Raw genomic sequence first — 25,778 nt, 5'->3', positions numbered from 1 at the left:
AAATTTACCACAACTTCTAAGAGTATCGCCCATATTTTTCCAGGTTTTATAGAAATTCTCTGGCAGGTTTCCAGAGCAATAGTCAAGCACTCTATAAGCATCATTTTTGGAGACAGGGCTAGTACCCCATCCGTAAAGTTCAACTGGAATTACTCCCGAGGATTGGTGTTGTCGCGACATCACCTTAACATTCCATATTTACGAAAGTTTTCTCCCGTGGGCTTTCAGGAAAATACGACTTCTTCTCGCCTCTGTCTCGGGACATTTACTGGTCTTAGAAGATTGACACCCCTCCCCACGAAGACTTTTCGCTGCATAAAAATGACCCAAGGGCCTTACCTTATTTTTTCACTCTATCAATCTAGTTTACTTTTAACGAAAAAAAAATTACCGAAGATGCAAATTTGCTTTTAAAAATCCGCAATTAAAAAATTGTGGTGACTTTTTATTTTCTCCCTTGTTTTGACAAACTTGTAAAACAGTAAGTGAAAACTGACACAAAAATAAGACAGTCCCTCCTCCGCAGAACATGTCGATGATTATCCTTGAATAACTTTTATTTTAATTATGAAAGTAAAGAGCAATATTAAATCTTAAAACAAACAGAAATTACATTATAAATAAAGGCGCTGCTGCCCATCCAAACCGTCTTTTTTTTACACTGAAATATGACTAGCACTTTACTAATATATTTTTACAGTTCGATATATATATATATATATACCCAACTAACAATTGCAAGTGTTTTATTTAACGAATACCTTTTGAAGCATTTTAAATGAAAAGCTAAATTGTTTATCGAGTCTAAATCTTAAAATTCTTATCACATTGCTGTTGTGGAGAACTCATTCTTGACTTACTGAAGAAAGGGGGTCAAATTAACGTAAAGAGAATTATATTGACGAGATAGCAGCCTCCCTTTACATAGAATATTTCTTTTCAGTTTAGTTTTTAATATTCCTCTTTACTTTTATACGAAAAAACGCGACTTTCGTTAAATTTTCGTTTGTTTTTAATTTCATATTCAAAGAAACCTAATATGAGGTGAATTCATACTTAAAAGAAGGTTCTTGTTATATATTTATCATCACCGACACTTGATTTTTTACAGTTTTACATACTACTAGCACAGCTCACTCTTCACTAATACAAATTAATACATTACTATGAATTGTTTAAAGGGATATATAAACCATGTTTAGAAAAGGATTTTTTCTTTTTGTTTTATCATGCTTAGCCGGTGTGGTCTCAGAAATTATTTGCCAACAGTCGGTACTTGTGTGTTATACCAACCGCACTGTTGTTTTTGATCTTTTTAAAATCGGTTTCTCAAATGTACATTCGAGAAAAAAATCAGCTTAGCCTGAGTGAGATAAATTACTATGCAGGTATATTTTAAGTAAATACTTAGTTTATAGAGTTGGTGAGGTCAGGATGGATACTGAATAAAATGCGTTCTGGGCAGCCTGTGTTCCACAATTCTCTGTTGCAGTTTTCATAATTTTGTTACTAAAGCATTATATTTTCGTCATATTTTGGTATATTTCATTATGATTAACCTAAGCTTAACTTCTTGAATGTGGTCGGTATAATAAACAAGTACCCAACAGTCAAACAAACCTGCAGGACGATACACTAGTGATAATTTGGCTAGTGTGCTTTTTCTCATGAGGGCTCAGGTTCACCCCCCAAAAAAAACTAGAACACGTACTAAATAGCAACTGTAGAAAGAGTATCTATAAAACTTGATGGTAATTGAGGTTTCACAACGAATGCGCTTTGCTAAGGTGTCCTTACAACTTTCTATGACCAAGCACAATATCAAGTTTATTTTTTACATGTTTTGTGTTTACTTGTGTCCTTGAGAACTGACGGAGAGTTCGCTAACCGTAGAGAAATGTCCTTGACAGACCATTTAAGTATCTGTCATTATTGTTTGACCTTGTCAAATTGACATCTAATCAATATGAATACAGCAAGACATTCATTATTGTTGAAATTTAGTTGCATTATCCCTTCTTTTTAAGATATAAACATAAAAAGATCAAATCCATAAAGATTTGAGCATAAAACAATTTGCGCTTAGCTGTTTTTCTTCTTTTTAATAATACCATTCAAGCCTCTAAGACCGTGATTCCCAACATGGGGCGCAGGCAGGAGGATGGCAATATTATAATGAGTCACGGGCAGGACGTTCAACCTTCGGCTGACTCTTCCTTAGAGTCGTAATTAAAAGAAAACAATTTCCATATGAATGATGTCATATTAAAATTTATTTTAAGAGCAAAAAAGATGCACAATAGTATTGCCATGACCTTATAAATTGTATATAAGGTGCTGTATTCAGACAATATTTTTCCTTAGTATGAAAGACTCGAGGAAGACCCAAAAAAGATAACAGGTTAATGACCTTTTAAGCTTCCTTCAGGTGAATCCACGTAAAATGTTAAACGGCAAATTAAAACATTATAAGGGATGCATCAGGATTTTAGAAATGAATAAATGGGTCGTTGCCCTAAATCGTCTGGGAACCTCTGCACTCTAAGATATGAAATACCTAACTTCATACATTACCAACAAAATTTCTGAAATAATACATTAAACCAAAAAAATTCAGAATTACTACTAAAGCTTATCTATCATAATTTGTGGGCTAATGAGGCTTCGCATCGACTTTATTTTGCTAAGGTTTCCTTGAACTTTCAAAGTCCAAATATAATTTTAGTTAGAGCTAAAATCCATAACGAAAATGAGATCGAGTTTTTAAAAAATGACTGTATTAAATAGCGATATTCATGGACTAAATGATGATAACCATTGTGATGTGATATCTCTTCTTGGGACTGTATCAGGTAATCAAGTTTCCGTTAGAATCAGACCCTGAATATTACAGCCCCAAAAATTATTTTGAACATTAAAGCTGAAATATTTTAAGAGGTACTTTTTCTTTAGAAATAATCATTTCCGGTCAACTATTGCTAAATGAAGTTAAACTAGAGCATAATCAGCAGGAACTAAGGGGAGTGTCAGCCTTCTCACGTATATGCGACCTTGCTATGCTTTATTTGAACTTTCAAAGCACAAATCATTTCAAGATATAACCAAAATCCATAAAAAATGAAATCAAGTTCTAAAAGATGCACTCATAAAAAACAGACATGACACTAAAGAAAAATTAAACTAAATAATAAAAAACAAATTCCACTGATTTACATCGATCATACACAAATCCCTTATTCAGATTTTATCCCAATTTGCCATGGGGTTGACCATTCTTTAGATTAATGTCAATGACATCTTTAGATTAATGTCAATGACATTGGTGGTACAGGGACCACTTCAAGCACAGTTGGCTAGCTTATACAACGGCACTTTAATCAGTAGGTCATGTATAAGAAAGAATTGAGGCAAGGTCGCTCTTTGTCGAGTTCTTTCAAAAACTACAGTTTTTGAAAGAGATCAAAGTTTTTTGTTTTTTTTATACGCTCCAAAACACCTAATCCACTTGACCGGCTATAGTGTCAAATACGATGAAGTATAACCCCATATCGACATGTCGCACGAGATACGTTTTTATTCGCAACGGTATTATAGAGGTTATTTTCCAACCAATCACATCATTTTTGCGAGACGTTTTTAATCGTCTTTGTGAGGCCCTTACCAGCCATTTTTCTAACGACAATCTCCTTAATTAAATGTTAAGATATAAGTCCATCCTTATAACCATGAGAACTGAGAAATACAAGAACGATGAATTGGTCAGCTGACGCCGATAACTAAGAAAAAATTGAGCTGACAATCTGTAGGTCTACTGCATTTAATTGGGTCTTGATAAGCCCTTCTGGTCGAAATGCATTACAAGAAAGTAGCCCTTTCCTAACAGAGGTGGGATCAATCATACATTGTAGCTGTCAGCCTGGTTTCCCCAAATTCCACGAGGGCCAACGACTATTTATAAACCGACAAGTAAAATCCCTCCCAGAGATTTTGGACCAAGTGCACACCCCAGAAATGCAAAAAATAGAGCTGATATTCGAAATACTCTTCTGGTAGACGCGCAGGCATCAATAATTCACAGGCGAAACCTTCCCCCTCCCTGAAATGGACCGAATATGCTCCAACGTGTCTACTAACCAATTAAACCGTTTAAAAACTTATATATCCTTGTAACATTTTTTCCCACTCCCATCCTAATCGGCTCTGAAATTATCATCTTCTAACATTAATACTAAACTAAAAATCTATTCTTATCATAGGCAGTGCAATAGCATTGCGCTGCCTAAGTAAAGAGCGGTGTGGGTACAATGATTTTTTTTTTCACCAAAGCACCTTGTATAGAAGGAATTGTCATAGAAACTTCAGAAGGAGCTCATTTCACTAGAAATTGAAGTTCTAGCACACTTTTTACGAGTAAAAAGAGACTGGAGGGCAGCCAGCCCCCTTCCACACCTATTAAATCCCCAATACATCTAATCACAATTTTCATATAGCCAACATTTTGTTCAGCACAGTTGAAAGGTCCAAAAACTGTATCTTTAAGGATGTCAACCCACCCATCCATCCGCCAGCCCCAATGCCCATTGTTTACATACAATATTTGTTATTTGGAAAGAGGCCATGCTTGTCCTTTAGTGCTCAAAAAGACCAAGCACATTCAGGTGAAGCTTTCATATAATCTTGAGTGAAGTATTGAGCTAAATTGAAACACATTATGTGCGTACAGTTTGTCAAAAAGGTGTAGTTCGTGAATGACCGAGGGTATCAAGTTGGAACTTTTATGGAGTTATGAAGGAAATGATCAACTGATCAAAAAATGAAATAATTTGCACGCTACTGCTACTGCTACTACTACTACTACTACTACCGCTACTAATGCTGTTATGACAAATACTGCTTCTGTAGCGACTACTACTAATGCTGAAGACATGGAGGTGACAATCTCAGGAAATGTTGAGGGGAAAGTTGAAGTAAATCAAAACATACTACGTGCATAGAGATTGTCAAAAGGGCCTATCAGCTATATCTTAGGAACCGTTTAGGAACAAGGGGGACTTTCAACTGACCAAAAGGCAATATATGCATCCGACAACTGCAACTTAGAAAAAAAATAATAAAAAAAAATAATAAAGAACATAAACGCTATGGAAAGAAAGACAAATAAAAACAAAGGAACTCCTTTCTGCTTAAACTACAGTTTTTTTGTTTTTTTTTTGCTCATATCAGAAGACGACTCGGCCATATACACGACGCAAAATAGTATGCAGCAGTCACTCTGTGCTTATTGCATTGAACCTGTTCGAAAAAAAGGAAAAAAAAACTATAGAGAAACAGATAAATTCATATCAGAAGACAGCTCCAACATACACAATAGTACATGGCACTCACCCTGTATGATTCTATGTGCGTATCTTATCGGACTCGTTTTGAAAACAACAACCATAGTTAGTTATATTTCGGCTTCTATTTTTCTAGTACAGCGCCTATCATCTTTCTACGTATGTGTTAATTTGTTTAATCTAGTTTAATTTTTATTTTTTCCCTTTCCTTTCTCTTCTGTTGATAATAGCTGGATGCGGATCCTTTGTAGTCTGATTTTTATTATTATTTCTAGAGACAAGTTTTTTTGTGTTTTGCAAAGCTCGCCGTCTTAGAAAGAAAACTTCAATATATTTTCATTTCATCTTATTTAAGACCTTTTATTTTATCAAGTTCATATTATAGCAAATAAGCTCTTTTATTTACTTTCAAGCCCAACTTTGGTTTGAGGATCTTGAAGATGAGCTTTTCCTTGAAAATCACCTTTTCCTACTAAAGTCTTCAAATGCACTTCACTATATTTACAGCTTGAGATCGCCGTACAGCAGCACCGATGTTGCGTTTAAATCGTTTCGTGATGACATGACATCGAAATAAGGCATGACAACCACCATAAGCGCTATGGTGCTTCCTTGTATTGGCGACGTAGTTGTTACTTCGTTCGTCTATATTTGTATGTCTCTCATTTGTTTCTTCCCCATTTATTTAGTTTTTCTCATTTATATTTACACATCTCTCATTTATTTTATTTATATTTGTTTTTTGTTATTATTTAATACTCCGCTAGCAACATCCTGTCGTTTTTATTGGGAAATAAATCCACTTATTCATTCATAATATTTATGAATTATTATATTATTTTTATTTTATTTATCATTATATTTATGAGTATTTTTATTGTTATTGTACAATTATTATTTTGTTAATTACTATATATTATTAAAATTTCAGGATTCACTGGGATCATCTCATCTTCTGCTGCATTGTGCATCTTACTTAAGAAGAAGCAAAAATGCGGAAGAGATGTTTTGCTCTACGTTAGTGTTCTGCTAAATATGGCACGTTCATTGGTCAGTATATTCATATACCAAAGTTCCATGTTTATTAGCCCTAATATAATATGGATATTAGAGTTGACTGGTAAGTTTTAATCAAAAGTGTGAATTCAAAGTCAGTCTTTACCTTTCTACAAAACAACTTCAGTCAGACTCAAAAAAGAAGCTTTTTCAGAAGTTGTGTTTTAACTATGAAAATAAACCTCTTTTTTCTATTGCCGTTCCTGAATCAGCGTCAAATGGCGACACTTTTTATTTTTCACTTTCCTTTTTACTCCAAAGCAGTTTTTCTATTTTCGGTTGCTAGAGCTTGTTTTTTATTAATGGAGGCCCTAGACGGTCAATCATTTCGATCAAAAGCTTCCGTCAATCGATTGACTCAAGCATGTTTGACCGTCTAGGAACCTGTTTGATGCTTGGGTCAATCGTTGACGGTGATTGATAGAAAGTTTTAATGAATCAGTCATTTTGATCAAAAGCAGTGTGTTATATCAGCTTTGGTCAAGATTGAAGGGTTGATTGGAGGGTCAATTGAAGGTTAATTAAAGCACACGTCAATCGATTGACGGAAACTTTTGATCTTAAATGATTGACCGTCTAAGGCCTCCTTAAGTTGCCTCTGACGCTACGACTATACCATACCGAAGAAAAAGGTTTAAAAATTTAGTTAGCAGATAACAAAAATATTATGTTAAAAATTAGTAGAGAAAAAATTAGCGGAAGAAAACAAACTTTATTGAACATTAGTTAGTAGAAAAAAATGTTCTGTTTTTCTGGAAATCAAATGTGTTAAAAATCAAAACTCATTTTTTTTCATTTTCGGTTGCTAGAGCTTGATTTTTACTAGGTTGCGTCTGACACTGCGACTATACCATACCGAAGAAAGAAGTTTTAAAATTTAGTAAGCAGATAAAAAATATCATGTTAAAAATTAGTAGAGAAAAAACTAGCTGAAGAAAACAAACTCTATTAAAAATTAGTAAGCAGAAAAAAAATTCTGTTTTTTTGAAAATTAAATGCTCTAAAAATCAAAACTCATTTTGTTTATTTTTGGTTGCTAGTTTGTTCTTTACTAGGTTGCGTCTGACACCGCAACACTACCATTTTTCATTTTAGAAAAGAAATTTTACACCTATGTGTAATATGCATTTGTTTTTCCGGATCCAATTGACCAATTTTTCAGTTTTTCCACTTATACAGTTGCTAATATGACTAAAAAATAGCCTCTATAAAGCTGATAACAATTATTGCATAGATTTACAGTGTTAAATATTAGTCAGCCGGGACTTTTTCTTTGAGGCATCAATTTTAGGCACCATGAAGGATCCCATGGTAACGGTCCTGAAAATGTCAATTATCTGCCAAGGAAACTACGAAAATTTCGATTGTACATCGTTAGAGTACGAAATTCTCCCGACAGTATAATTTAAATCGCACATATATACAACGTTAGGAGGGCATTTTATCAGGCATGAGATTTTTATTATCAGAATGCTATTCATTTCAATTGGTATTGATTAATTATCTCATTTCATCTCATTTTGGATATGTATATCACCTCATTTTTCATCAGATTGTTACCACCCTAAAATTGTTGGGCATGCTTGATACTACGTGACATAATACATGTATGTTAAAAACCTTCTGTCCCTCCCCCAGGGCACTGACAATCCTGAGGCATTCCATTTTAGCTTTTCATTCATTGAAATCTTGTAAAAGTGCATAAGACCGTAAAAACTGCGCATTGGGTGCTATTCATAGTAATTTCTGTTCGCTGAAAATTTGACTTTCGAAACTTCTGCTCGTTTTTAAGTTTTCATATTGCTGTTTAGTTGTCAGGTTTTTTTGCTTTGAGTCAAAATAAAATAGATTAAAATAAGTATACGTTATCTTTTTTTTTCGAAAGACGTATCAGTCCTTGAAACAAGTCACAGATATTTGTCACGTGGGAAAACAAATCTACAACTTAAAAATAATAATAAATATCTTAATTTGCTCACGACCAGGACAGTAAAATCTCAATGGAAGATTTATCCGTGTTCTTAAATATGAAAAAATGATATTTAAAGTTTCTAATTCGGCTCATTGGCTTCTTCAACAGGATAAATACAATTATTGAAGATGTCTTGTTTCTACCTTATATGGTCTCGCTGAAGTAATCAGCGAGACCGGAGGAAAAATTCACTGAAACATTCAGAGATCTAATGCTATATGACGGAGCCAAAATATTTCACGCCCTAATTATGTGGAATTTGGCTTTTCAACATTACAGATGGCGCTAAAAGGAAAAAAATATGAAATTGCATAAAATATTTTATCATTGTTGGGATTATTTTTCTGGAAGGAGAGGACGGGAAAGTAAAAGACCAACACACAAAGTAGGTGGCGATAAGTTGAAAATATTTGGAAGGGGGAAAAAGAATTATTTATTAAGGAGCTCCGTGACAAAAGGTATTCTCGGTACCTTTCAAAAGGATTATGACTTGGCAAACAGATTGAGGCGGACGGGCGATGGACAGGGCGGGTTGAAACGGCCAGGGAAACACGCACGGAACCACCGTTAATCAAGGCGGATAGATAAAGCAGAGACAAATGACATCGCTCCAAAATATCAGGTTATTAAGATATTTAGGTTTAAGGAAAAAAGGAAACGGGGCTTTACCCTCATTGCACATGATTCTGAGAGCGCATTTGCGGGCGGATTCGACTTTCTTACCAAATTAAATGGAATCACTAGGATACCCGATACTGGGCTGCCAAATTGACACATTTTGTGTCAAAATGACACAATTTGATGTTGAGTGACACAATGACACATTCAGTCGAAATGATGATACAATCGACAAAAATGACACATTTTTCGAAAAAATGACTTATTTTTCAAAAATGACATATTTTTCCAAAAATGACACATTTTTGTCATCCACGTCATGTTTTTTAAATGGTAATAAAAGAAAAGTAAAATTTCAATTTTCTACCTCCAGAAAAGCTACAAATTAATGGAAGGGAATAGCGCTACCTAACGGTGGCAGTAGTACACAAATAGTGCGGAATACATGACAGATGCCATCACCATATTTAAAATTTAAACCACACGAAAAGAACAGCCATAGGCGGAAATTTCAAATCAAAATGCACGCTGAATATCGAAACTTAATTGGCTTCTTGATTGAGTATTTGATGCAGCCAACTGGTACGTACTTAATAGTAAAAAGTAAACAGCATGCAGTTCACCAAAGCTGTATGCATAAGCAGCAACTCCCATTTTTAGGAGTACAGGAGGGGTATTCCACCTCAGACAAGATTACAAATTTCCAGAGATGTCTTTTCTTCAGAATAATCCATCTGGCTTAAAAGGCACCAACAAATATGACAAAAATACTAGATTGAAGCTGGTTGAATGGCTTACATATTGAGTTATTGGCTTAGCCGATTACGACGTCATACGAAAAGTCTATTTTCAATTTACTGTCGGAATTGGTTGTCCCTAAAACTTTTATAAATGTAAACTTGCCTCGTTGGCCGCCCAGACACAAATTAATAGTGTGTAACATTAATTTAATAGAGTATTTCTATTTCTTTCATGACGTCATAAAAAGGTCATGATCCCAAGATAATAGGATAAGGTTAAGTTTACTCCTTTTTGAACTGATTTGGAAAAGTTATATATTCAAAACTCTAAATAAAGATTTGACAGTTAATTATGATACCACTTATAGCAAACAAATATGACACATTTTGTGACACATTATGGAATGTGAGATGACACAAAAAGCACATTTTTGGAAAAAATATGACACACTCCTTAAATAAAAATTGGCAGCCCTGACCCGATAAGGTATGCAATCTGGCATAGCCCAACAGCGGCCCAATGAGGAAGAGATAAACAGAGAGGGAGCTAGCTCTAGCGCGCCTAAATTTATCGAAAATTTTATAAATTTGTAATTTTTTATGTATTGTTATATATATTTATCAATATTGTTTGTAACATAAGATATCTTGGAGTCAGCTATCAAATTGTTCCTGTTAATTGTGCTCTACGACGATTCTTGATATTTGCTTTATTTTTGTTTCTAATAAAAATAGTTGCAAATATACTACTTATCAGTTATGAACAGCATATCATACTTTGATGTGGTATGAAGATATTATAAAATTCATCGTTTTCAGATCATGTGGTCTTATCTGCAATACCCACGATGCAAAGTTGTACACTTAGAGACAGAGCAAAATATTCAGCACAAAAGCATATACATTTAGATGTTAAACCAGTCAAATACTTAAAGAAAGTCTTCTATTCTTTTTGCTTAACTTCAGTACCAGCTCTTGTGTCAAATAGTCTTATTTCTTCAGTGAGTTCATGTCATGTCTCAATGTAAGTACCATTTTATCTCTTCAACTCATAGGTTTTCCCAATGATCAAACAACAGAGGGCCGGTTTTATTAAGAAAGTGTCATTCCAGATCATTCCTCAGTTTCCACGTTTATTGAGGAAGTATGTAGCTTTAATTAATCTAAGAGGTAAACTGTACCCTAACCAACTCTATATACTAAAAATTTAATTAAAACATACTGGGATAGTAATTTATCTCACTGAGACTAAGCTAATCGTCTACGAATGCAGACAGAGAAACCGGTTTTACTCAGATCAAGAACTAGAGTGTGGTCACTAGTAATTACGTGTTATAACGACCATACTCAAGAAGTGAAGTTAGGTTAACCATAATGATATATACCAAATATGATGAAAATGTAAATACTTTAGCAACAAAAGTATGGAAACTACAACAGAGAATTATGGAAACAAGGCTGCCCAGAACACATTACATTAAATACCTTACCTAATTACCCCTATATATTAGATATTTAATTTAAAATATACCTGCATAGTACTTTATCTCGCTCAGACTAAACTGATTATCTCAGAGTGGACACAGAAAACCGGTTTCATTAAAGATCATGAACAAACTGGGGTCGCTTCTAACACGTAACTACCGATCAAACAGTTCGTGGTAACGAACTGTAGTAAGGAGTGACCCGGCTCAATAGTAACCAAAACTCTAAAAAATGGAATTTTGGTACCAATAGCTACATCAAAAGAATCGCACTTTTAAGCTGATTTTAAATATACAAGTTTCATCAAGTTTAGTCTTACCCATCAAAGGTTACGAGCCTGAGAAAATTTGCGTTATTTTAGAAAATAGGGGGGAACCCCCTAAAAGTCATAGAATCTTAACGAAAATCACACCATCAGATTCAGCGTATCAGAGAGCCATGCAGTAGAAGTTTCAAGCTCCTATCTATAAAAATGTAGAATTTTTTGCCAGAAGGCAGATCACGGATGCGTGTTTATTTGTTGTTGTTGTTTTTTTTTTTTTTTTTTTTTTTTCCAGGGTTGATCGTATCGACCCAGTTGTCCTAGAATGTTGCGAGAGGGCTCATTCTAACGGAAATGAAAAGTTCTAGTGCCCTTTTTAAGTGTCAAAAAAATTGGAGGGCACCTAGGCCCCCTCCCACGCTAATTATTTTCCCAAAGTCAACGGATCAAAATTCTGAGATAGCCATTTTATTCGGCGTAGTCGAAAAACCTTACAACTATGTCTTTGGGGACGACTTACTCCCCCACAGTCCCCGTGGGTGGGGTTACAAGTTCAAAACTTTGACTAGTGCTTACATATAGTAATGGTTATTGGGAAGTGTACAGACGTTTTCAGGAGGATTTTTTGGTTGGAGGCAGGGGTTGAGAAGAGGGGGATATGCTGGGGGAACTTTTTCATCGAGGAATTTGTCATGGGGGAAGAAAATTTCCATGAAGGGAGCGCAGGATTTACTAGCATTACTTAAAAAAATGAAAAAATAAATATGAAAAAGTTTTTTTTCAGCTGGAAGTAAGAAGCAGCATTAAAACTTAAAACGAACAGAAATTATTACCCATATGAGGGGCTCACCTCCTCCTAATACCACGCTCTTTACGCTAAAGTATTTTTAGTAATTTCAACTATTTATTCTGCGGCTTTTGTGATTCAGGGGTCATTCTTAATGAATTGGGACAAAATTTAAGCTTTAGTGTAAAGAGCGAGGTACTGACGAGGGGGCGAACCCCCTCATATATGTAATAAAAACATGAGAATACAAAAGTTCTTTACGTAAGCTAATTTATAAGTTACGTATATCTTTTACTTATAAAAAGATTCGTAAAAATTAAAAGTTCTAGTTGCCTTTTTAATTAACCGAAAATCGGAGGGCAACTAGGCTTCCTCTCCCGCTCTTTTTTCTCAAAATCATTCGATCAAAATTATGAGAAAGCCATTTAGCCAAAAAAAATAAATATACAAATTTTGTTTTAATTATTCCTCTGCGAAGAGCCAAAATCAAAACATGCATTGATTCAAAAACGTTCAGAAATTGAATAAAAAAAAACAAGTTTTTTTAAATGAAAGTAAGGAGCGACATTAAAACTTAAAACGAACAGAAATTACTCCGTATATGAAAGGTGCTTTTCCTTCTCAACGGCCCGCTCTTTACGCTAAAGGTTTTTACTGTTTTAAAATGTAGAGTTAAGAGAAAGAGTCAAACTTTAGCATAAAGAGCGGGGCGTTGAGAAGGAAAAGCCCCTTTCATATACGGAGTAATTTCTGTTCGTTTTAAGTTTTAATGTCGCTCCTTACTTTCATTTAAAAAAAACTTGTTTTTTTATTTAATACATGAAAAGAATAGACTTTTTATGCTGAATCCAAATATGTATTAAGTTCATTAAGTTTAATTTTACCTAGCAAAAGCTACGAACCTGCGAAAATTTGCCTGATTTTCGAAAAAGGGGGAAACACCCTAAAAGTTCAAGCTATCTTACTGAAAATCACATTGTCAGATTCAGCCTATCAGAGAACGCTACTGTAGAGATTTCAAGCTCCTATATACAACAATCGAATTTTGCTTTTTTTGCCAGAAAAAAAGAACACGGATGGGAGGTTATTCGTTGTTGTTTATTTTCACAGGGGTTTGTTATCAAACAAATGATCATGCAAGATCAATAGAGGGCTCATTTGGTAAAGAATCAAAAGTTCTAGTGCCCTAGATTGGAAGGCAACTAGCCCCCATCCCCCACATTCCTTTTTCCCCGAAGTCAATCTATAAAAACTTTGAGATAGCAATTTTATTCAGCATAGTTGAAAGTCTAAAAACTATGCCTTTGGGGACGACATGAGCCCCCGTAGTCCGTGGAGAGTAAGTATTTAGTTTACGCAATTTGCACATTGTTAACATGGAGTATATGTTATTGAGAAACATACGGATTTTTATAGGGAAGGGGGTATTTTCTGCGGGGGAGCGGGAGATTTCCCATGGGAAGAATTTCTTGTGAGGAGGAAATGTTCCAGGACAATTTTCTAGGGTAAATTTTACACGGGGGGAAGGGGATTTCCTGGCAGGATTTGAAAAATGGTCAGAAATTAAATAAAAAGACAAGTTTATTCAACTAAAAGTAAGGAGCAACATTGAAACGAATAGAAACTATTCCGTATGTGAAGGGGGTTGCCCCTTCTTCAGCGCTCATTCTTTACGCTAAAGCTTGAATCTTTATCACAATTCTTTAAGAAAGACTGCTCAAACACATGCCCGTTGAGTTTGAATGCAAAGCATATATAAAGAACTTTAAGATTTTAGCGTAAGAGCTGAGGGTTGATGAAGTGGCAACAACCCTTAGATACGGAATAATTATTTGTTCTTTACACGGGGAGGATTTTTACACTTTACACGGGGAGGATTTTCAACTTGGGATGGGAATACGCTAGACACCTTTTTTATTTCTAATATTCGCTTCACTGAGAAAACTCCCTCAACATAATACTCAATGAAGAGTATCGACTAAACTACTTCTAAAATATTAGGGTTATGCAGGTGACAAACACTAGGTTGTCTACCAAACTTGAATTAACGATATATTATTCCAAAAATCATGGGAGCTGAGTCCTGGCCCTGCTTCCATGACTAGGCACTCCCCCCCCCCCCACACACACACACAAAACGTATTAACGATATTTTATTACCAAAAATCATGGGAATTCAGTTAAATTTATTAGTACTCTATGATAGAGAATAAACAAAATATATCAACAAATGATCAATGATAGAGAATAAGAAATATTTAAGACTGAAATATCGGCAAAGAATTCTCAATCAATAAATGATCAACGATAGAGTGTGAATGAAATATCAATGAATGAAATATCAGAAATGAATTCTCTACCGATGTTGAAAGTGTGCAAACTAATCATCTTGCTTTGCTGCATTATCAGTTTTTGAATTTTGTGCTTTGAATTCTGCAGCGACAATTCGATTGGTTAGACAAATTCGTAAGTCGTGATAGCAAACATGTTTTTCTTTCACAGAACGTTCCTGGCGTGAACCTATTCTGGCACCAAATGCGTCTATGCTGCAGTGTGTTTATATTGTATTACATCAATATTGCATGTATGTACATTGCAGTGGATCTATACTAACAACAAGTAAAAAAAAAACGAGTATTTATGGCACTTGGTATTTGCCAAGTAATATACAGCGATCACAATTTCTGTCAGTCTTTCGGTCCCACTTTTGCTAGTTTGGGCACTTTTAGATAAGCTGGGACGATGAAAGTTGGCAGGCGTATCAGGGACCAGACGACATTAAATTAGAAATAATCCCCTTCCCAATTCGACCCTCTGGGGGGGGGGGGGAGGAGCGAGCAAACAAGATAGTTGAGAAGAATTTTATTTGCCGATAAAACAAATGATTGTTCTTCTTTAGTATGGCTTGTGGTCTATGGGTATAATTGTCGCTTAGTATGACAGAGGTCTCAGGTTGGTATCCCGGACCACCACAATTTTTACACGAAGAAGATCCGAAACTAGATACGTGATGAATATAGCGATCGCTGAAAGTTGGCAGGCATATCAAGGATCCGACCAGAATAAATTATAAATAGTCGCTTTTCCAATTCGACCATATGGGGGGAGTGAAAAGACGGTTAATTCGAAAAAAATAGAAAAAACGAGGTATTTTTACCTTACGAACAGATATCGGATCTTAATGAAATTTAATATTTGGTAGGACCTCGTGTCTCAGAGCTCTTATTTTAAATCCCGAACGGATCCGGTGACTTGGGGAGAGTTGGAGGGAGAAACCGGAAATCTTCGAAAACGCTTAGAATGGAGAGATCGTAATGAAACTTGGTGGGAAGAAGCTCTTGACTCATGACTCTTCCGACCTCGCCACAAATGCCATATGACCTCTTGGCTCTTGTTTTAACTGAAAGTAAGGAGCGACACTAAAACACAAAACAAACAGAAATTATTCCGTATATGAAGGGGTGGTCCCCTCCTCAATACCTTCTTCTCAATACGCTAAAGTTTTCAGCACATTTAAAGAAGCTTTCTATTCAAATTGAACGACCCTTGTGTTCCAGGAGTCATTCTTATAAAATAAGGACAAAGAGGTAAAACCTTAGAGTAAAACGTAAGGTATTGAGGAGGATGGAAATCCCTCCGTATACAGAATAATTTCTGCTTGTTTTGAGTTTTAATATTACCCTTACTTTCAGTGGAACACTTGTCGTTTTTTATTTATTTTCTTATTGTTTTTCAAATAATGCCGGTAAATCATGCTCGCACTCCTTGAAAAATTCCCTCCCCTCACGGGAAAGTCCCTCCGCGTAGAATACACTCTCCCATCCCGTAAAAATCCTTCCGGACAATTCCAGCCTCGCTGAAAACCCCCCTCCGTAAATTTTTTTAGTCTTTTCAGTCTTTTCTTTGAAAAAGGCTAAGCTCTAATCGTTTTTCCGATCACTCCGGAAATCCCCCTACCTTGAAAATTACTTCCTAAATATCCAAACGCGCTGAAAATTTCTTCCGGACAATTCCCCCGGATCGTCCCCACATGCAAAATTGAGTAGGCAAAGAGAAATAACACAAATAAAAAGAATTGCGTATAGGAAATCCGTCAAATCCCCTCGTCTAAGATTTCCCCTGGAAAGTTCACCCCCATAAATTTCCCTCCACACGAAAAATTATCCCCTTGGAAACTCACCCCGAGCATGTACCCCCCCTTCCAAACAAATTATGTATACTACCCAATAACAAATACTATACGTAAACAATGGGCAAATTCTATAGCTCAGACCTAGCCTACAGCCAGGGACTGGGGGAGGGGGTCATGTTATCTCCAAGGGCGTAGCTTTGAGACGTTTCAACTATGCTGAACCAAATGGCTATCAGAGAATTTTGGTCGGACGATTTCGGGGGAATATGGGGCATTACAGGGGGGCTAGTTGCCGTCCAATCTTTTCGGTCACTTAAAAAGAGCACTAAAACTTTTAATTCCCATTAAAATGAACCCTCTCCCGATTTTTTAGGACCATAGGCTCAATACGATCACCCATGGGAAAAAATAAAAAAAATAAAAATAAATACACATCCGTGATCTTTCTTCCGATAAAAAATACAAATTTCCACATTTTTGTAGATAAGAGCACGAAAATTCTACAGTTGGGTTCTCTCATACACTGAATCCGATGGTGTGATTTCCATGTAGATTCTTTTACTTTGGGGGTGTCCCCGCTTTTTCTCGAAAATAGGCAATTTTCTCAGAATCGTAGCCTTTTACGGGTAACACTAAGTTTAATGAATCTTATATATTGAGAATCAGGATAATCAGCCAATTCTTCTGATATATTTGTTTATGTGGAAATTTCGCTTTTTAGAGTTTCGGTTACTATAGAGCCATGTCGCTCCTTACTTGCATTTCGTTATCACGAAAAGGTTTGATATTAGCTGGTTATCTGACTAAGCTAATGAATAGTAAATTGCCCGGGCCGTATCCAGGATTTTTTTTTTGGGGGGGGAGTAACCCAAGAATTTGTCCTCGGAGGAGGGGGGTTCACAAAAAAACCTCGAAAACGCATAAAAAGATTTATATCCATTTTTGTTACGTTTTTACGAGTCAGACAAACATTTCGGGGGGATTCAAACCCCCTACTCCCCCTTGATACGGCTTTGTAAATTGGTATTTCTTATCCTTAATGTATTTTATAATTTTTTTTTGCAAAAGTCTAAAATCATGTATATTACATGTAGGGTGTATTATGCATACAATTTTGTATATAACCTTTGTTATAGTTTCTATTATGTAGTTAAGTTTTATCTTTACATTTCGATTCAGTATCAGTATTGAAATTATAATTGGAAGATTAGAACGTTTTTCAAGAAAAAATTAAACGATATTTTCCTTCGGGATTAACAATTTTGTTTGTAGATTGATTTTCTTGCTTGGCAGTGTTATAATAAATGAAATTGTAACAAACAATTAGCCTTTAGCTTCTAGCAGGTAATTACTTCGCATTTGAAAGGGGCTGTTCCCTCCTCAACGCCCCACTCTTTACGCTAAAGTTTGACTCTTTCTCTCAAAAGGGAAACTTACCCTAGATTTTCCAGGGTAAGTTTTATACTCGGGGGATTTGACGGAATTTCTATACGAAATTCTTTCTAATTGTCTTACATTCTCTTTGCCAACTCAATTTTGCATGTTGAGATATTCCGGAGGAAATACCCGGGGCTATTTTCCTTTTTTTTGATTTCCAAGAAAAAATTCAATGGAAGGGGCCATTTCAAAGGGGATTGAGAAACCAATAAGTGATTGAAGTCTTTTTCAAATGAAAGTATGCTAAAGATAATTTTTTATGCTTATTAAATTAAAAAAACACGTTTTTTAACTGAAAGTAAGGTGCAAAATTAAAACTTAAAACGAACAGAAATTACTTCGCATATGAAAGGGGCTGCTTCCTCACCAATGCCCCGCTCTTGACGCTAAAGTTTGACTCTTTCTCTCAATTCTTCTTTTTAAAACAGTAAAAAACTTTAGCGTAAAGAGCGCGGCGTTGATGAGGAAGCAGCCTCTTTCATATACGAAGTAATTTCTGTTCGTTTTAAGTTTTAATGTCGCTCCTTACTTTCAGTTAAAAAAACTTGTTTTATTTATTTAATTTCTGAACGTTTTTGAATTAATGCATGTCTTAATTTTGGCTCTCCGCAGATGAATAATTACAACGAAATTTGCATTACTTTTTTTTTTTTTTTTTTTTTTTTTTTTTTGGTTAAATGGCTTTCTCATAGTTTTGATCGAATGATTTTGAGAAAAAAAAGGAACGTAGGAGGAGGCCTAGTTGCCTTCCAATTATTTGGCTACTTAAAAAGGCAACTAGAACTTCTAATTATTTACGAACGTTTTTATTAGTAAAAGATATACGTAACATACGAATTAGCTTACGTAACGAACATCTATATTCGTGTGTTTTTATTACGTCTATGAGGGGGTTCGCCGCCTCGTCAGTACCTCGCTCTTTACACTAAAGCTTAAATTTTGTCCCAATTCCTTAAGAATGACCCCAGAATAACAAAAGCCGTAGAATAAATAGTTGAAATTACTAAAAAATACTTTAGAGTAAAGAGCGAGGTATTAGGAGGAGGTGAACCCCTCATATGCATAATAATTTCTTTTTTTTTAAGTTTTAATGCTACAACTTACTTTCAGTTGAAAAAACTTTTTCATATTTATTTTTTTATTGTTTTTTAAATAATGTTAGAAAATCCTGCGCTCCCTTCATGGATATTTTCTTCCTCCATGAGAGATTGCTCCATGGAAAGTTCCCCTCAACATAACCCCCTCTTCTCAACCCCTTCCCCAACCAAAAAATCCTCCTGAAAACGTATGTACACTTCCCAATAACTATTAGTATATGTAAGCACTGATCAAAGTTTGTAACTTGTAGCCCCTTCCACGGGGACTGTGGGGGAGTAAGTCGTACCCAAAGACATAGTTATAAGGTTTTTCGACTAAGCTGAATAAAATGGATGTCTCAGAATTTTGATCCGGTTACTTTGGGAAAATAATTAGCGTGGGAGGGGGCCTAGGTGCCCTCTAATTTTTTTGGTCACTTAAAAAGGGCACTAGAACTTTTTATTTCCGTTAGAATGAGCCTCTCGCAACATTCTAGGACCACTGGGTCGATACGATCACCACTGGAAAAAAACAACAACAAATAAACACGCATCCGTGATCTGTCTTCTGGCAAAAAATACAGAATTCCATATTTTTGTAGAGAGGAGCCTGAAACTTCTACAAGAGGGTTCTCTGATACGCTGGATCTCATGGTGTGATTTTCGTTAAGATTCTATCACTTCTAGGGGGTGTTTCCCCCTATTTTTGAAAATAATGCAAATTTTCTCAGGCTCGTAACTTTTGATGGGTAAGACTAAACTTGATGAAACTTATATATTTGAAATCAACATTAAAATGCAATTCTTTTGATGTAACTATTGGTATCAAAATTCCGTTCTTTAGAGTTTTGGTTACTATTGAGCCAGGTCGCCCTTACTACAGTTCGTTACCACGAACTGTTTGATAAGCTTTGAGAAGCAGTAAGGGTAGGATAACCTTTATTGAAAATTGATATAGTGACTAACTTAATTCAGGTTTTAATATTTCTTCTCTCTCTCTCTTTTAATTTAAAATATTTTTTTTTATTCTAGGTTCAGTGCATTTCCGTATGCAGATTTGAGTGATGAACAATTAATCTTGGCAATTTTTAAGTTCAGCCTGTGGATAATAATTTGTGCCTTTCTTCCTTCATTGGCTTCCGTTTTATATGTATATAAAGCTTTCAAAGGAATAGAAACTGAGAGGAAAAGAATTGCAAATGAAAAACGTAAATTAAAAGTTTTTACATGGTATCTCTATAATGACTTACTCAGGAGGAAAACAGAAATACGTATCAGCACGGTAAGCAGTGACCTTTAAGTAAATTAAATAAAAACAACAAGTTTTTTGAAATGAAAGTAAGGAACGACATTAAAACTTAAAACGAACAGAAATTACTCCGTATATGAAAGGGGCTTTCCCTCCTCGACGCCCCGCTCTTTACGCTAAAGTTTTTTATTGTTTTAAAAAGTATTGCGAGAGAGAATAAAACTTTAGCGCAAGGAGCGGGGTGTTGAGGAGGAAAAGTCCCTTTTATATACGGAGTAATTTCTGTTCGTTCCTTACTTTCATTTCCAAAAAACTTGTCTTTTTTATTTAATTTCTGAAAGTTTTTGAATTAATGCATGTCTGATTTTGGCTCTCCGTACATAAATTATTAAAATGAAATTTGCATATTAATTCTTTTTTGGCTAAATGGCTTTCTCTTAGTTTTGATCAGACGATTTTGAGAAATAAGGGGTGGGGAAGGAGCCCTAGTTGTCCTCCAATTTTTCGGTTACTTAAAAAGGCAACTAGAACTTTTAATTTTAACGAACGTTTTTATTAGTAAAAAATATACGTAACTTAAGAATTAACTTACGTAACAAACTTTTATGTTCTTATGTTTTTGATTATATATATGAGGGGGTTTGTATCCTCGTTAATACCTCGCTCTTCACACTAAATCTTAAGTTTTGTCCCACTTCTTTAAGAATGAACACTGAATCAGAAAGGCCGAAGAATAAATAGTTGAAATTACTAATAAAGAGCGAAGTATTTATCTCCTCCTACATACCTCGCTCTTTCTGCTAAAGTATTTTTAGAACCCTTCATATGCGTAATAATCTCTGTTCGTTTTAAGTTTTAATACTTCTCCTTACTTTCAACTGAAAAAACTTTTTCATGTTTATATTTTCATTGTTTTTTTTTTTTAAATAGTAATGCTAGAAAATCCTGCGCCCTTTTCATTGAATTTCTCTTCCCTCATGAAATACTCCTCCAATGAAAGATCCTTCCATATAGCCCCCTCCCCTGAACCCCACACCCAAACCAAAAAAAAAACCTGAAAACGTCGGTACACTTCCCAATAACCATTACTGTATGTAAACATTGGTCAAAGTTTGTAACTTGCAGCCCCTCCTCCAGGAACTGTGGGGGGGTAAGTCATCCCCAAAGACATAGTTATTATGGTTTTCGACTATGCGGAACAAAATGGCTATCTCAAAATTTTGATCCGTTGACTTTGGGAAAATAATTAGCGTGGGAGGGGGCCTAGGTGCCCTCCAATTTTTTGGTCACTTAAAAAGGGCACTAGAAATTTTCATTTCCGTTAGAATGAGCCTTCTTGCGACACTCTAGGACCACTTGGTCGATACGATGACCCCTGGGGGAAAAAAAACAAACAAACAAGTAAACACCCACCCGTGATTTGTCTCCTGGCAAAAAATACGAAATCCCACATTTTGATGACGAAGACTAAATTTGATGAAACTTATATATTTAAAATCAGCATAAAAATCCGATTCGTTTGATATATCTTTTAGCATCGAAATTCCGTTTTTTAGAGATTTGTTTACTATTGAGCCGGGTCGCTCCTTACTACAGTTCGTTACCACGAACTGTTTGATAGAAAAGACGTAGTAAAGATAAAGACGCAGTTGATTGTGCCGCCAATTCGCGAAAATGTACGGCAATTTTGCTGTAATGTATCTTCAATGTAATGTATCTTCAATGAAAATACTAGAAAAGAGGCATTTTTCATTGAACTACCCCGATAAGAGTATTTTTTAAATATTAGATAGATAGATAACATATAGATAAGAATTATTTATCATGAAATACGCATGCAATATTACATTTTACTATTCCCCCAAAGGTTCCTTGGCATGTAAAGAAGGGGGAAGACAAACGAGTCACTTACTCAGAGAAGAACAAACTAAACAAAATTAAAATAGTCACTTAGTCACAGATAGAAGAGCAAAAAGGAGAGGAAAAGAGAATAAAATCAAAACTATAGAAAATAGAACTAAATAGACCGAATACACCAAATTAATTAAGTAGATTAGTAGATTAAATAGACACGAATAAAATAATAATAAATATATATATATATATATATATATATATATATATATATATATATATATATATATATATATATATATATATATATATATATATATATATATATATATATATACTAGCTGTTGGTGTATATATATACACCTAGTTGGTGGGGGCGATTCGCGCCCCCCCCCAAGCCCCCCCGCGCGCGTAAGTCGTTACGCGCCATATTAGTTACACGCCATTGTAGTTGCGTCCCTGTGTCCCACCTGTGAACATAGATATATATATATATATATATATATATATATATATATATATATATATATATATATATATATATATATATATATATATATATATATATATATATATATATATATATACTAGCTGTTGGGGTGGCGCTTCGCGCCACCCCAACACCTAGTTGGTGGGGCGCTTCGCGCCCCCCCAAACCCCCCCGCGCGCGTAAGTCGTTACGCGCCATATTAGTTATGCGCCATTGTAGTTGTGTCCCTGTGTCCCACCTGTGAATATAGATAGATTTATATATGTGTTTCAAACTACGTAAAAATTGCGTATAAACAACATTCTTGGCTTTCCCATTGTCTGTGCATATACAAAGCCGTATGTACTAATAATGACGTCATATGCAAACGCTCTTTTTACAAACAAACAAACATGCATCCACACAACTCGTTTTTATATAGATAGATAGATAGATAGATACAATACAAATTAACTGCGTAAAACTTGCGAATATACAACATTCTTCGCTGTCCAATTGTCGCTGCATATCTATACATTGTCAGGTTTACCGACCCTCGAACATGCAAAGTACAATTGTCCATGGGAAAAACAATCAGTATTAAGATCTATACCACATTTTTCTAATGATTGACCTTGAGCTTTGTTAATGGTGATTGCAAACGCTAATCGAATTGGGAATTGCAATCTTTTAAATTGAAAAAGCAGATCCGTTGGAATCATGGGAATGCGAGGAATAAGAACAGCCTCACCCTCATAAGGCCCTGTCGAGATTGTGGCCTCTATTAGGTTTTCCATTGTTTTTTTTACGGCAAGTCGCGTGCCATTGCAAAGCTTTGGTGGGTTGATATTTCTGAAAAGTATTATTGGTACGCCTATTTTTAGTTGTAGCACGTGTGGTGGAAACCCTGAAGGATCTATGGAATTTAAAAATTCAGATGGATAATTAACCGCTTCATTTGGTTCCAAAACTGTGTCGACTGACTCGTAAAGGACTGCCTGGTCTCGAATCTTGGTCAAAACAATATTGTTGATTTCGTGGACGTCTATATTTTTGGGTGCGAGAATCGCTCTTTCACTTAGCCATTTATTATTTTTATAATTTTTTAGAATATTCGGAAATACTTTTTCAATCAATTCATTTTTGGACGTCACTAAATTACAGAAATCAGCAGGTAGTTGTATACGTCCTGAAATTGAGTCTACTGGGAGCTTTCCGTTTCCAATTGTCAGCAATTGATCTCAAATGTTTGACCAGAGTCATCGTTTTGCAAACGGACACGCATATTTGTAGTTAATTTTAATATTTTTACGTGTGCCCATAAATTAGAATTTTTCAGGCAAGCATTCATTCGTCTTCAATGGCTCTGGTGGTGCAGCCAATAGAGGAAGTTTAACTTTTCCTGAGGCGCAACACATTCCCATTGTTTCACCATTGAATTTCAAGGCCTTGCAATAGGGACAAATTTTAGACATTGTCCCGATTTGAACACATCTACTCGAGCTATAATCATCGACTGGGTTGTACCTGAATGCCAGGCGATAACTTTCAGGTTGCTCTGATTCCTCGGCACGCTTTCTTTTCTTACTTTCTCTATCAGCAGCAAGCCTGATTTCTTGCTGTTCTTGTGATTCCTCGGCACGCTTTCTTTTCTTACTTTCTCTATCAGCAGCAAGCCTGATTTCTTGCTGTTCTTGTAATTCCTCGGCACGCCTTCTTTTTTCACTTTCTCTTTTAGCAGCAAGTCTGCTTCCGCGTTGCTCTGGTAGTTCCTCGGCACGCTTTCTGTTCTTTTTTTCTCTATCAGCCTCAAGCCTGTTTCCTTGCTGTTCTTTTGATTCCTCGGCACGCTTTCTGTTCTTTCTTTCTCTATCAGCCTCAAGCCTGTTTCCTTGCTGTTCTTTTGATTCCTCGGCACGCTTTTTCTTTCTCTATCAGCCTCAAGCCTGCAGCCGACACAGAAACATGACGTCACCTGATCCACAGACAGACAGACAACTTATTTTTATATATATATAGATATATATATATATATATATATATATATATATATATATATATATGTTTTTAACTACGTAAAACTTGCGAATATACAACATTCTTCGCTGTCCCATTGTCTGTGCATATAAATAGATTGTCAGGTTTACCGACTCTTGAACATGCAACATATAATTGTGCATGGGAAAACAATCCGTATTCAGATCTATACCTCATGATTCTAATGATTGCCCTTAAACTTTGTTGATGGTGATTGCTAATCGACCATTCCCTGTGTCGCCGTCGTCATTTATATATCCCCCTGTGCCCCCCGGCGTCCCCGTTGCAGTTGTGTCCCTGTATCCCGGTTGTCATTTATATTCCCTGTGTCCCGGTCGTCATTTGTGTCCCGGTGTCCCAGTCTGTAATTTCTCTTTGAGTGTCCCGGTCGTCATTTATATTCCTTGTGTCCTGGTGTCCCGGTCGTCATTTGTGTCCCGGTGTCCCGGTCTATACATTCGTTTTTGAATTGGTCTTTTTTTTAGTTTTTAGTTTTTTACCTTTTTTAAGTTTTTTTAGTTATACCTCATGATTCTAATGACTGCCCTTGAGCTTTGTTGATGGTGATTGCTAATCGAACATTCCCTGTGTCCCCGTCATCATTTATATATCCCCCTGTGCCCCCCGGCGTCCCCGTTGTAGTTGTGTCCCTGTGTCCCGGTCATCATTTATATTCCCTGTGTCCCGGTCGTCATTTGTGTCCCGGTGTCCCGGTCTGTATAAACATTCGTTTTTGAATTGGTACATGATGAAATAAATTTTTGTGTTTTTCCTTTTTTTCTTTTTAGTTTTTTTTTGGTTTTTACTTTTTTTTTATTTTTTTAGTTTTTTTCTTTTTTCTTTTTAGTTTTTTTTTGTAGTTTTTACCTTTTTAGTTTTTTTTTATTTTTATTTTTTTAATTTTGGTTTTATTCTTTATTTTTCAGTTTTTTTCCTTTTTTAAATTTTTTTCTTTTTTAGTTTTTTTTTAGTTTTTTACCTTTTTATTAGTTTTTGGTTTTGTTTTTTTTTTGTAGTTTTTACCTTTTTTTGAGTTTTTTTTAGTTTTTTTGACGACCTGGACTTATGTCCTGGTCGTCATTTATACTCCCTGTGTCCCGGTCGTCATTTGTGTCCCGGTGCTTTGTTGATGGTGATTGCTAATCGAACATTCCTTGTGTCCCGGTCGCTTTCTCTTTGAATGTCCAGGTCGTCCTTTATATTCCCTATGTCCCGGTCGTCATTTGTGTCCCGATGTCCCGGTCTGTAATTTTGTCAGTCGAAAACAT

At 35.5% G+C, this 25,778-nt stretch overlaps 2 protein-coding genes across 8 annotated transcripts in view; one reads left to right on the top strand and one right to left on the bottom strand.

Moving 5' to 3' along the window:
- Window positions 1-25,778, bottom strand: part of LOC136031787 (coiled-coil domain-containing protein 93-like) — a 119,849-nt gene that overhangs the window by 72,849 nt on the left and 21,222 nt on the right. The window contains exon 1 of one of the 7 annotated variants that reach the window (XM_065711568.1): window positions 2,575-2,614. The exons of the other annotated variants lie outside the window; for them this stretch is intronic. Coding sequence (XP_065567640.1) covers window positions 2,575-2,599 — 25 coding nt within the window. The 5' untranslated portion in view covers window positions 2,600-2,614. Of the gene's footprint in view, window positions 1-2,574; window positions 2,615-25,778 lie in introns of those variants that run through there. 7 annotated transcript variants of the gene reach the window in all.
- Window positions 2,732-25,778, top strand: part of LOC136031789 (uncharacterized) — a 32,562-nt gene continuing 9,515 nt past the window's right edge. The window contains exons 1-4 of the mRNA XM_065711575.1: window positions 2,732-2,852; window positions 6,268-6,456; window positions 10,542-10,746; window positions 19,934-20,183. Coding sequence (XP_065567647.1) covers window positions 2,771-2,852; window positions 6,268-6,456; window positions 10,542-10,746; window positions 19,934-20,183 — 726 coding nt within the window. The 5' untranslated portion in view covers window positions 2,732-2,770. The remainder of the gene's footprint in view (window positions 2,853-6,267; window positions 6,457-10,541; window positions 10,747-19,933; window positions 20,184-25,778) is intronic.

Source organism: Artemia franciscana, chromosome 10, assembly GCF_032884065.1.
Source record: "Artemia franciscana chromosome 10, ASM3288406v1, whole genome shotgun sequence".
NCBI classification, from domain to species: Eukaryota; Metazoa; Arthropoda; class Branchiopoda; order Anostraca; family Artemiidae; genus Artemia; species Artemia franciscana.
Note: the sequence above shows the minus strand (reverse complement) of the source record. Positions and strands in the feature narration are given on the sequence as shown.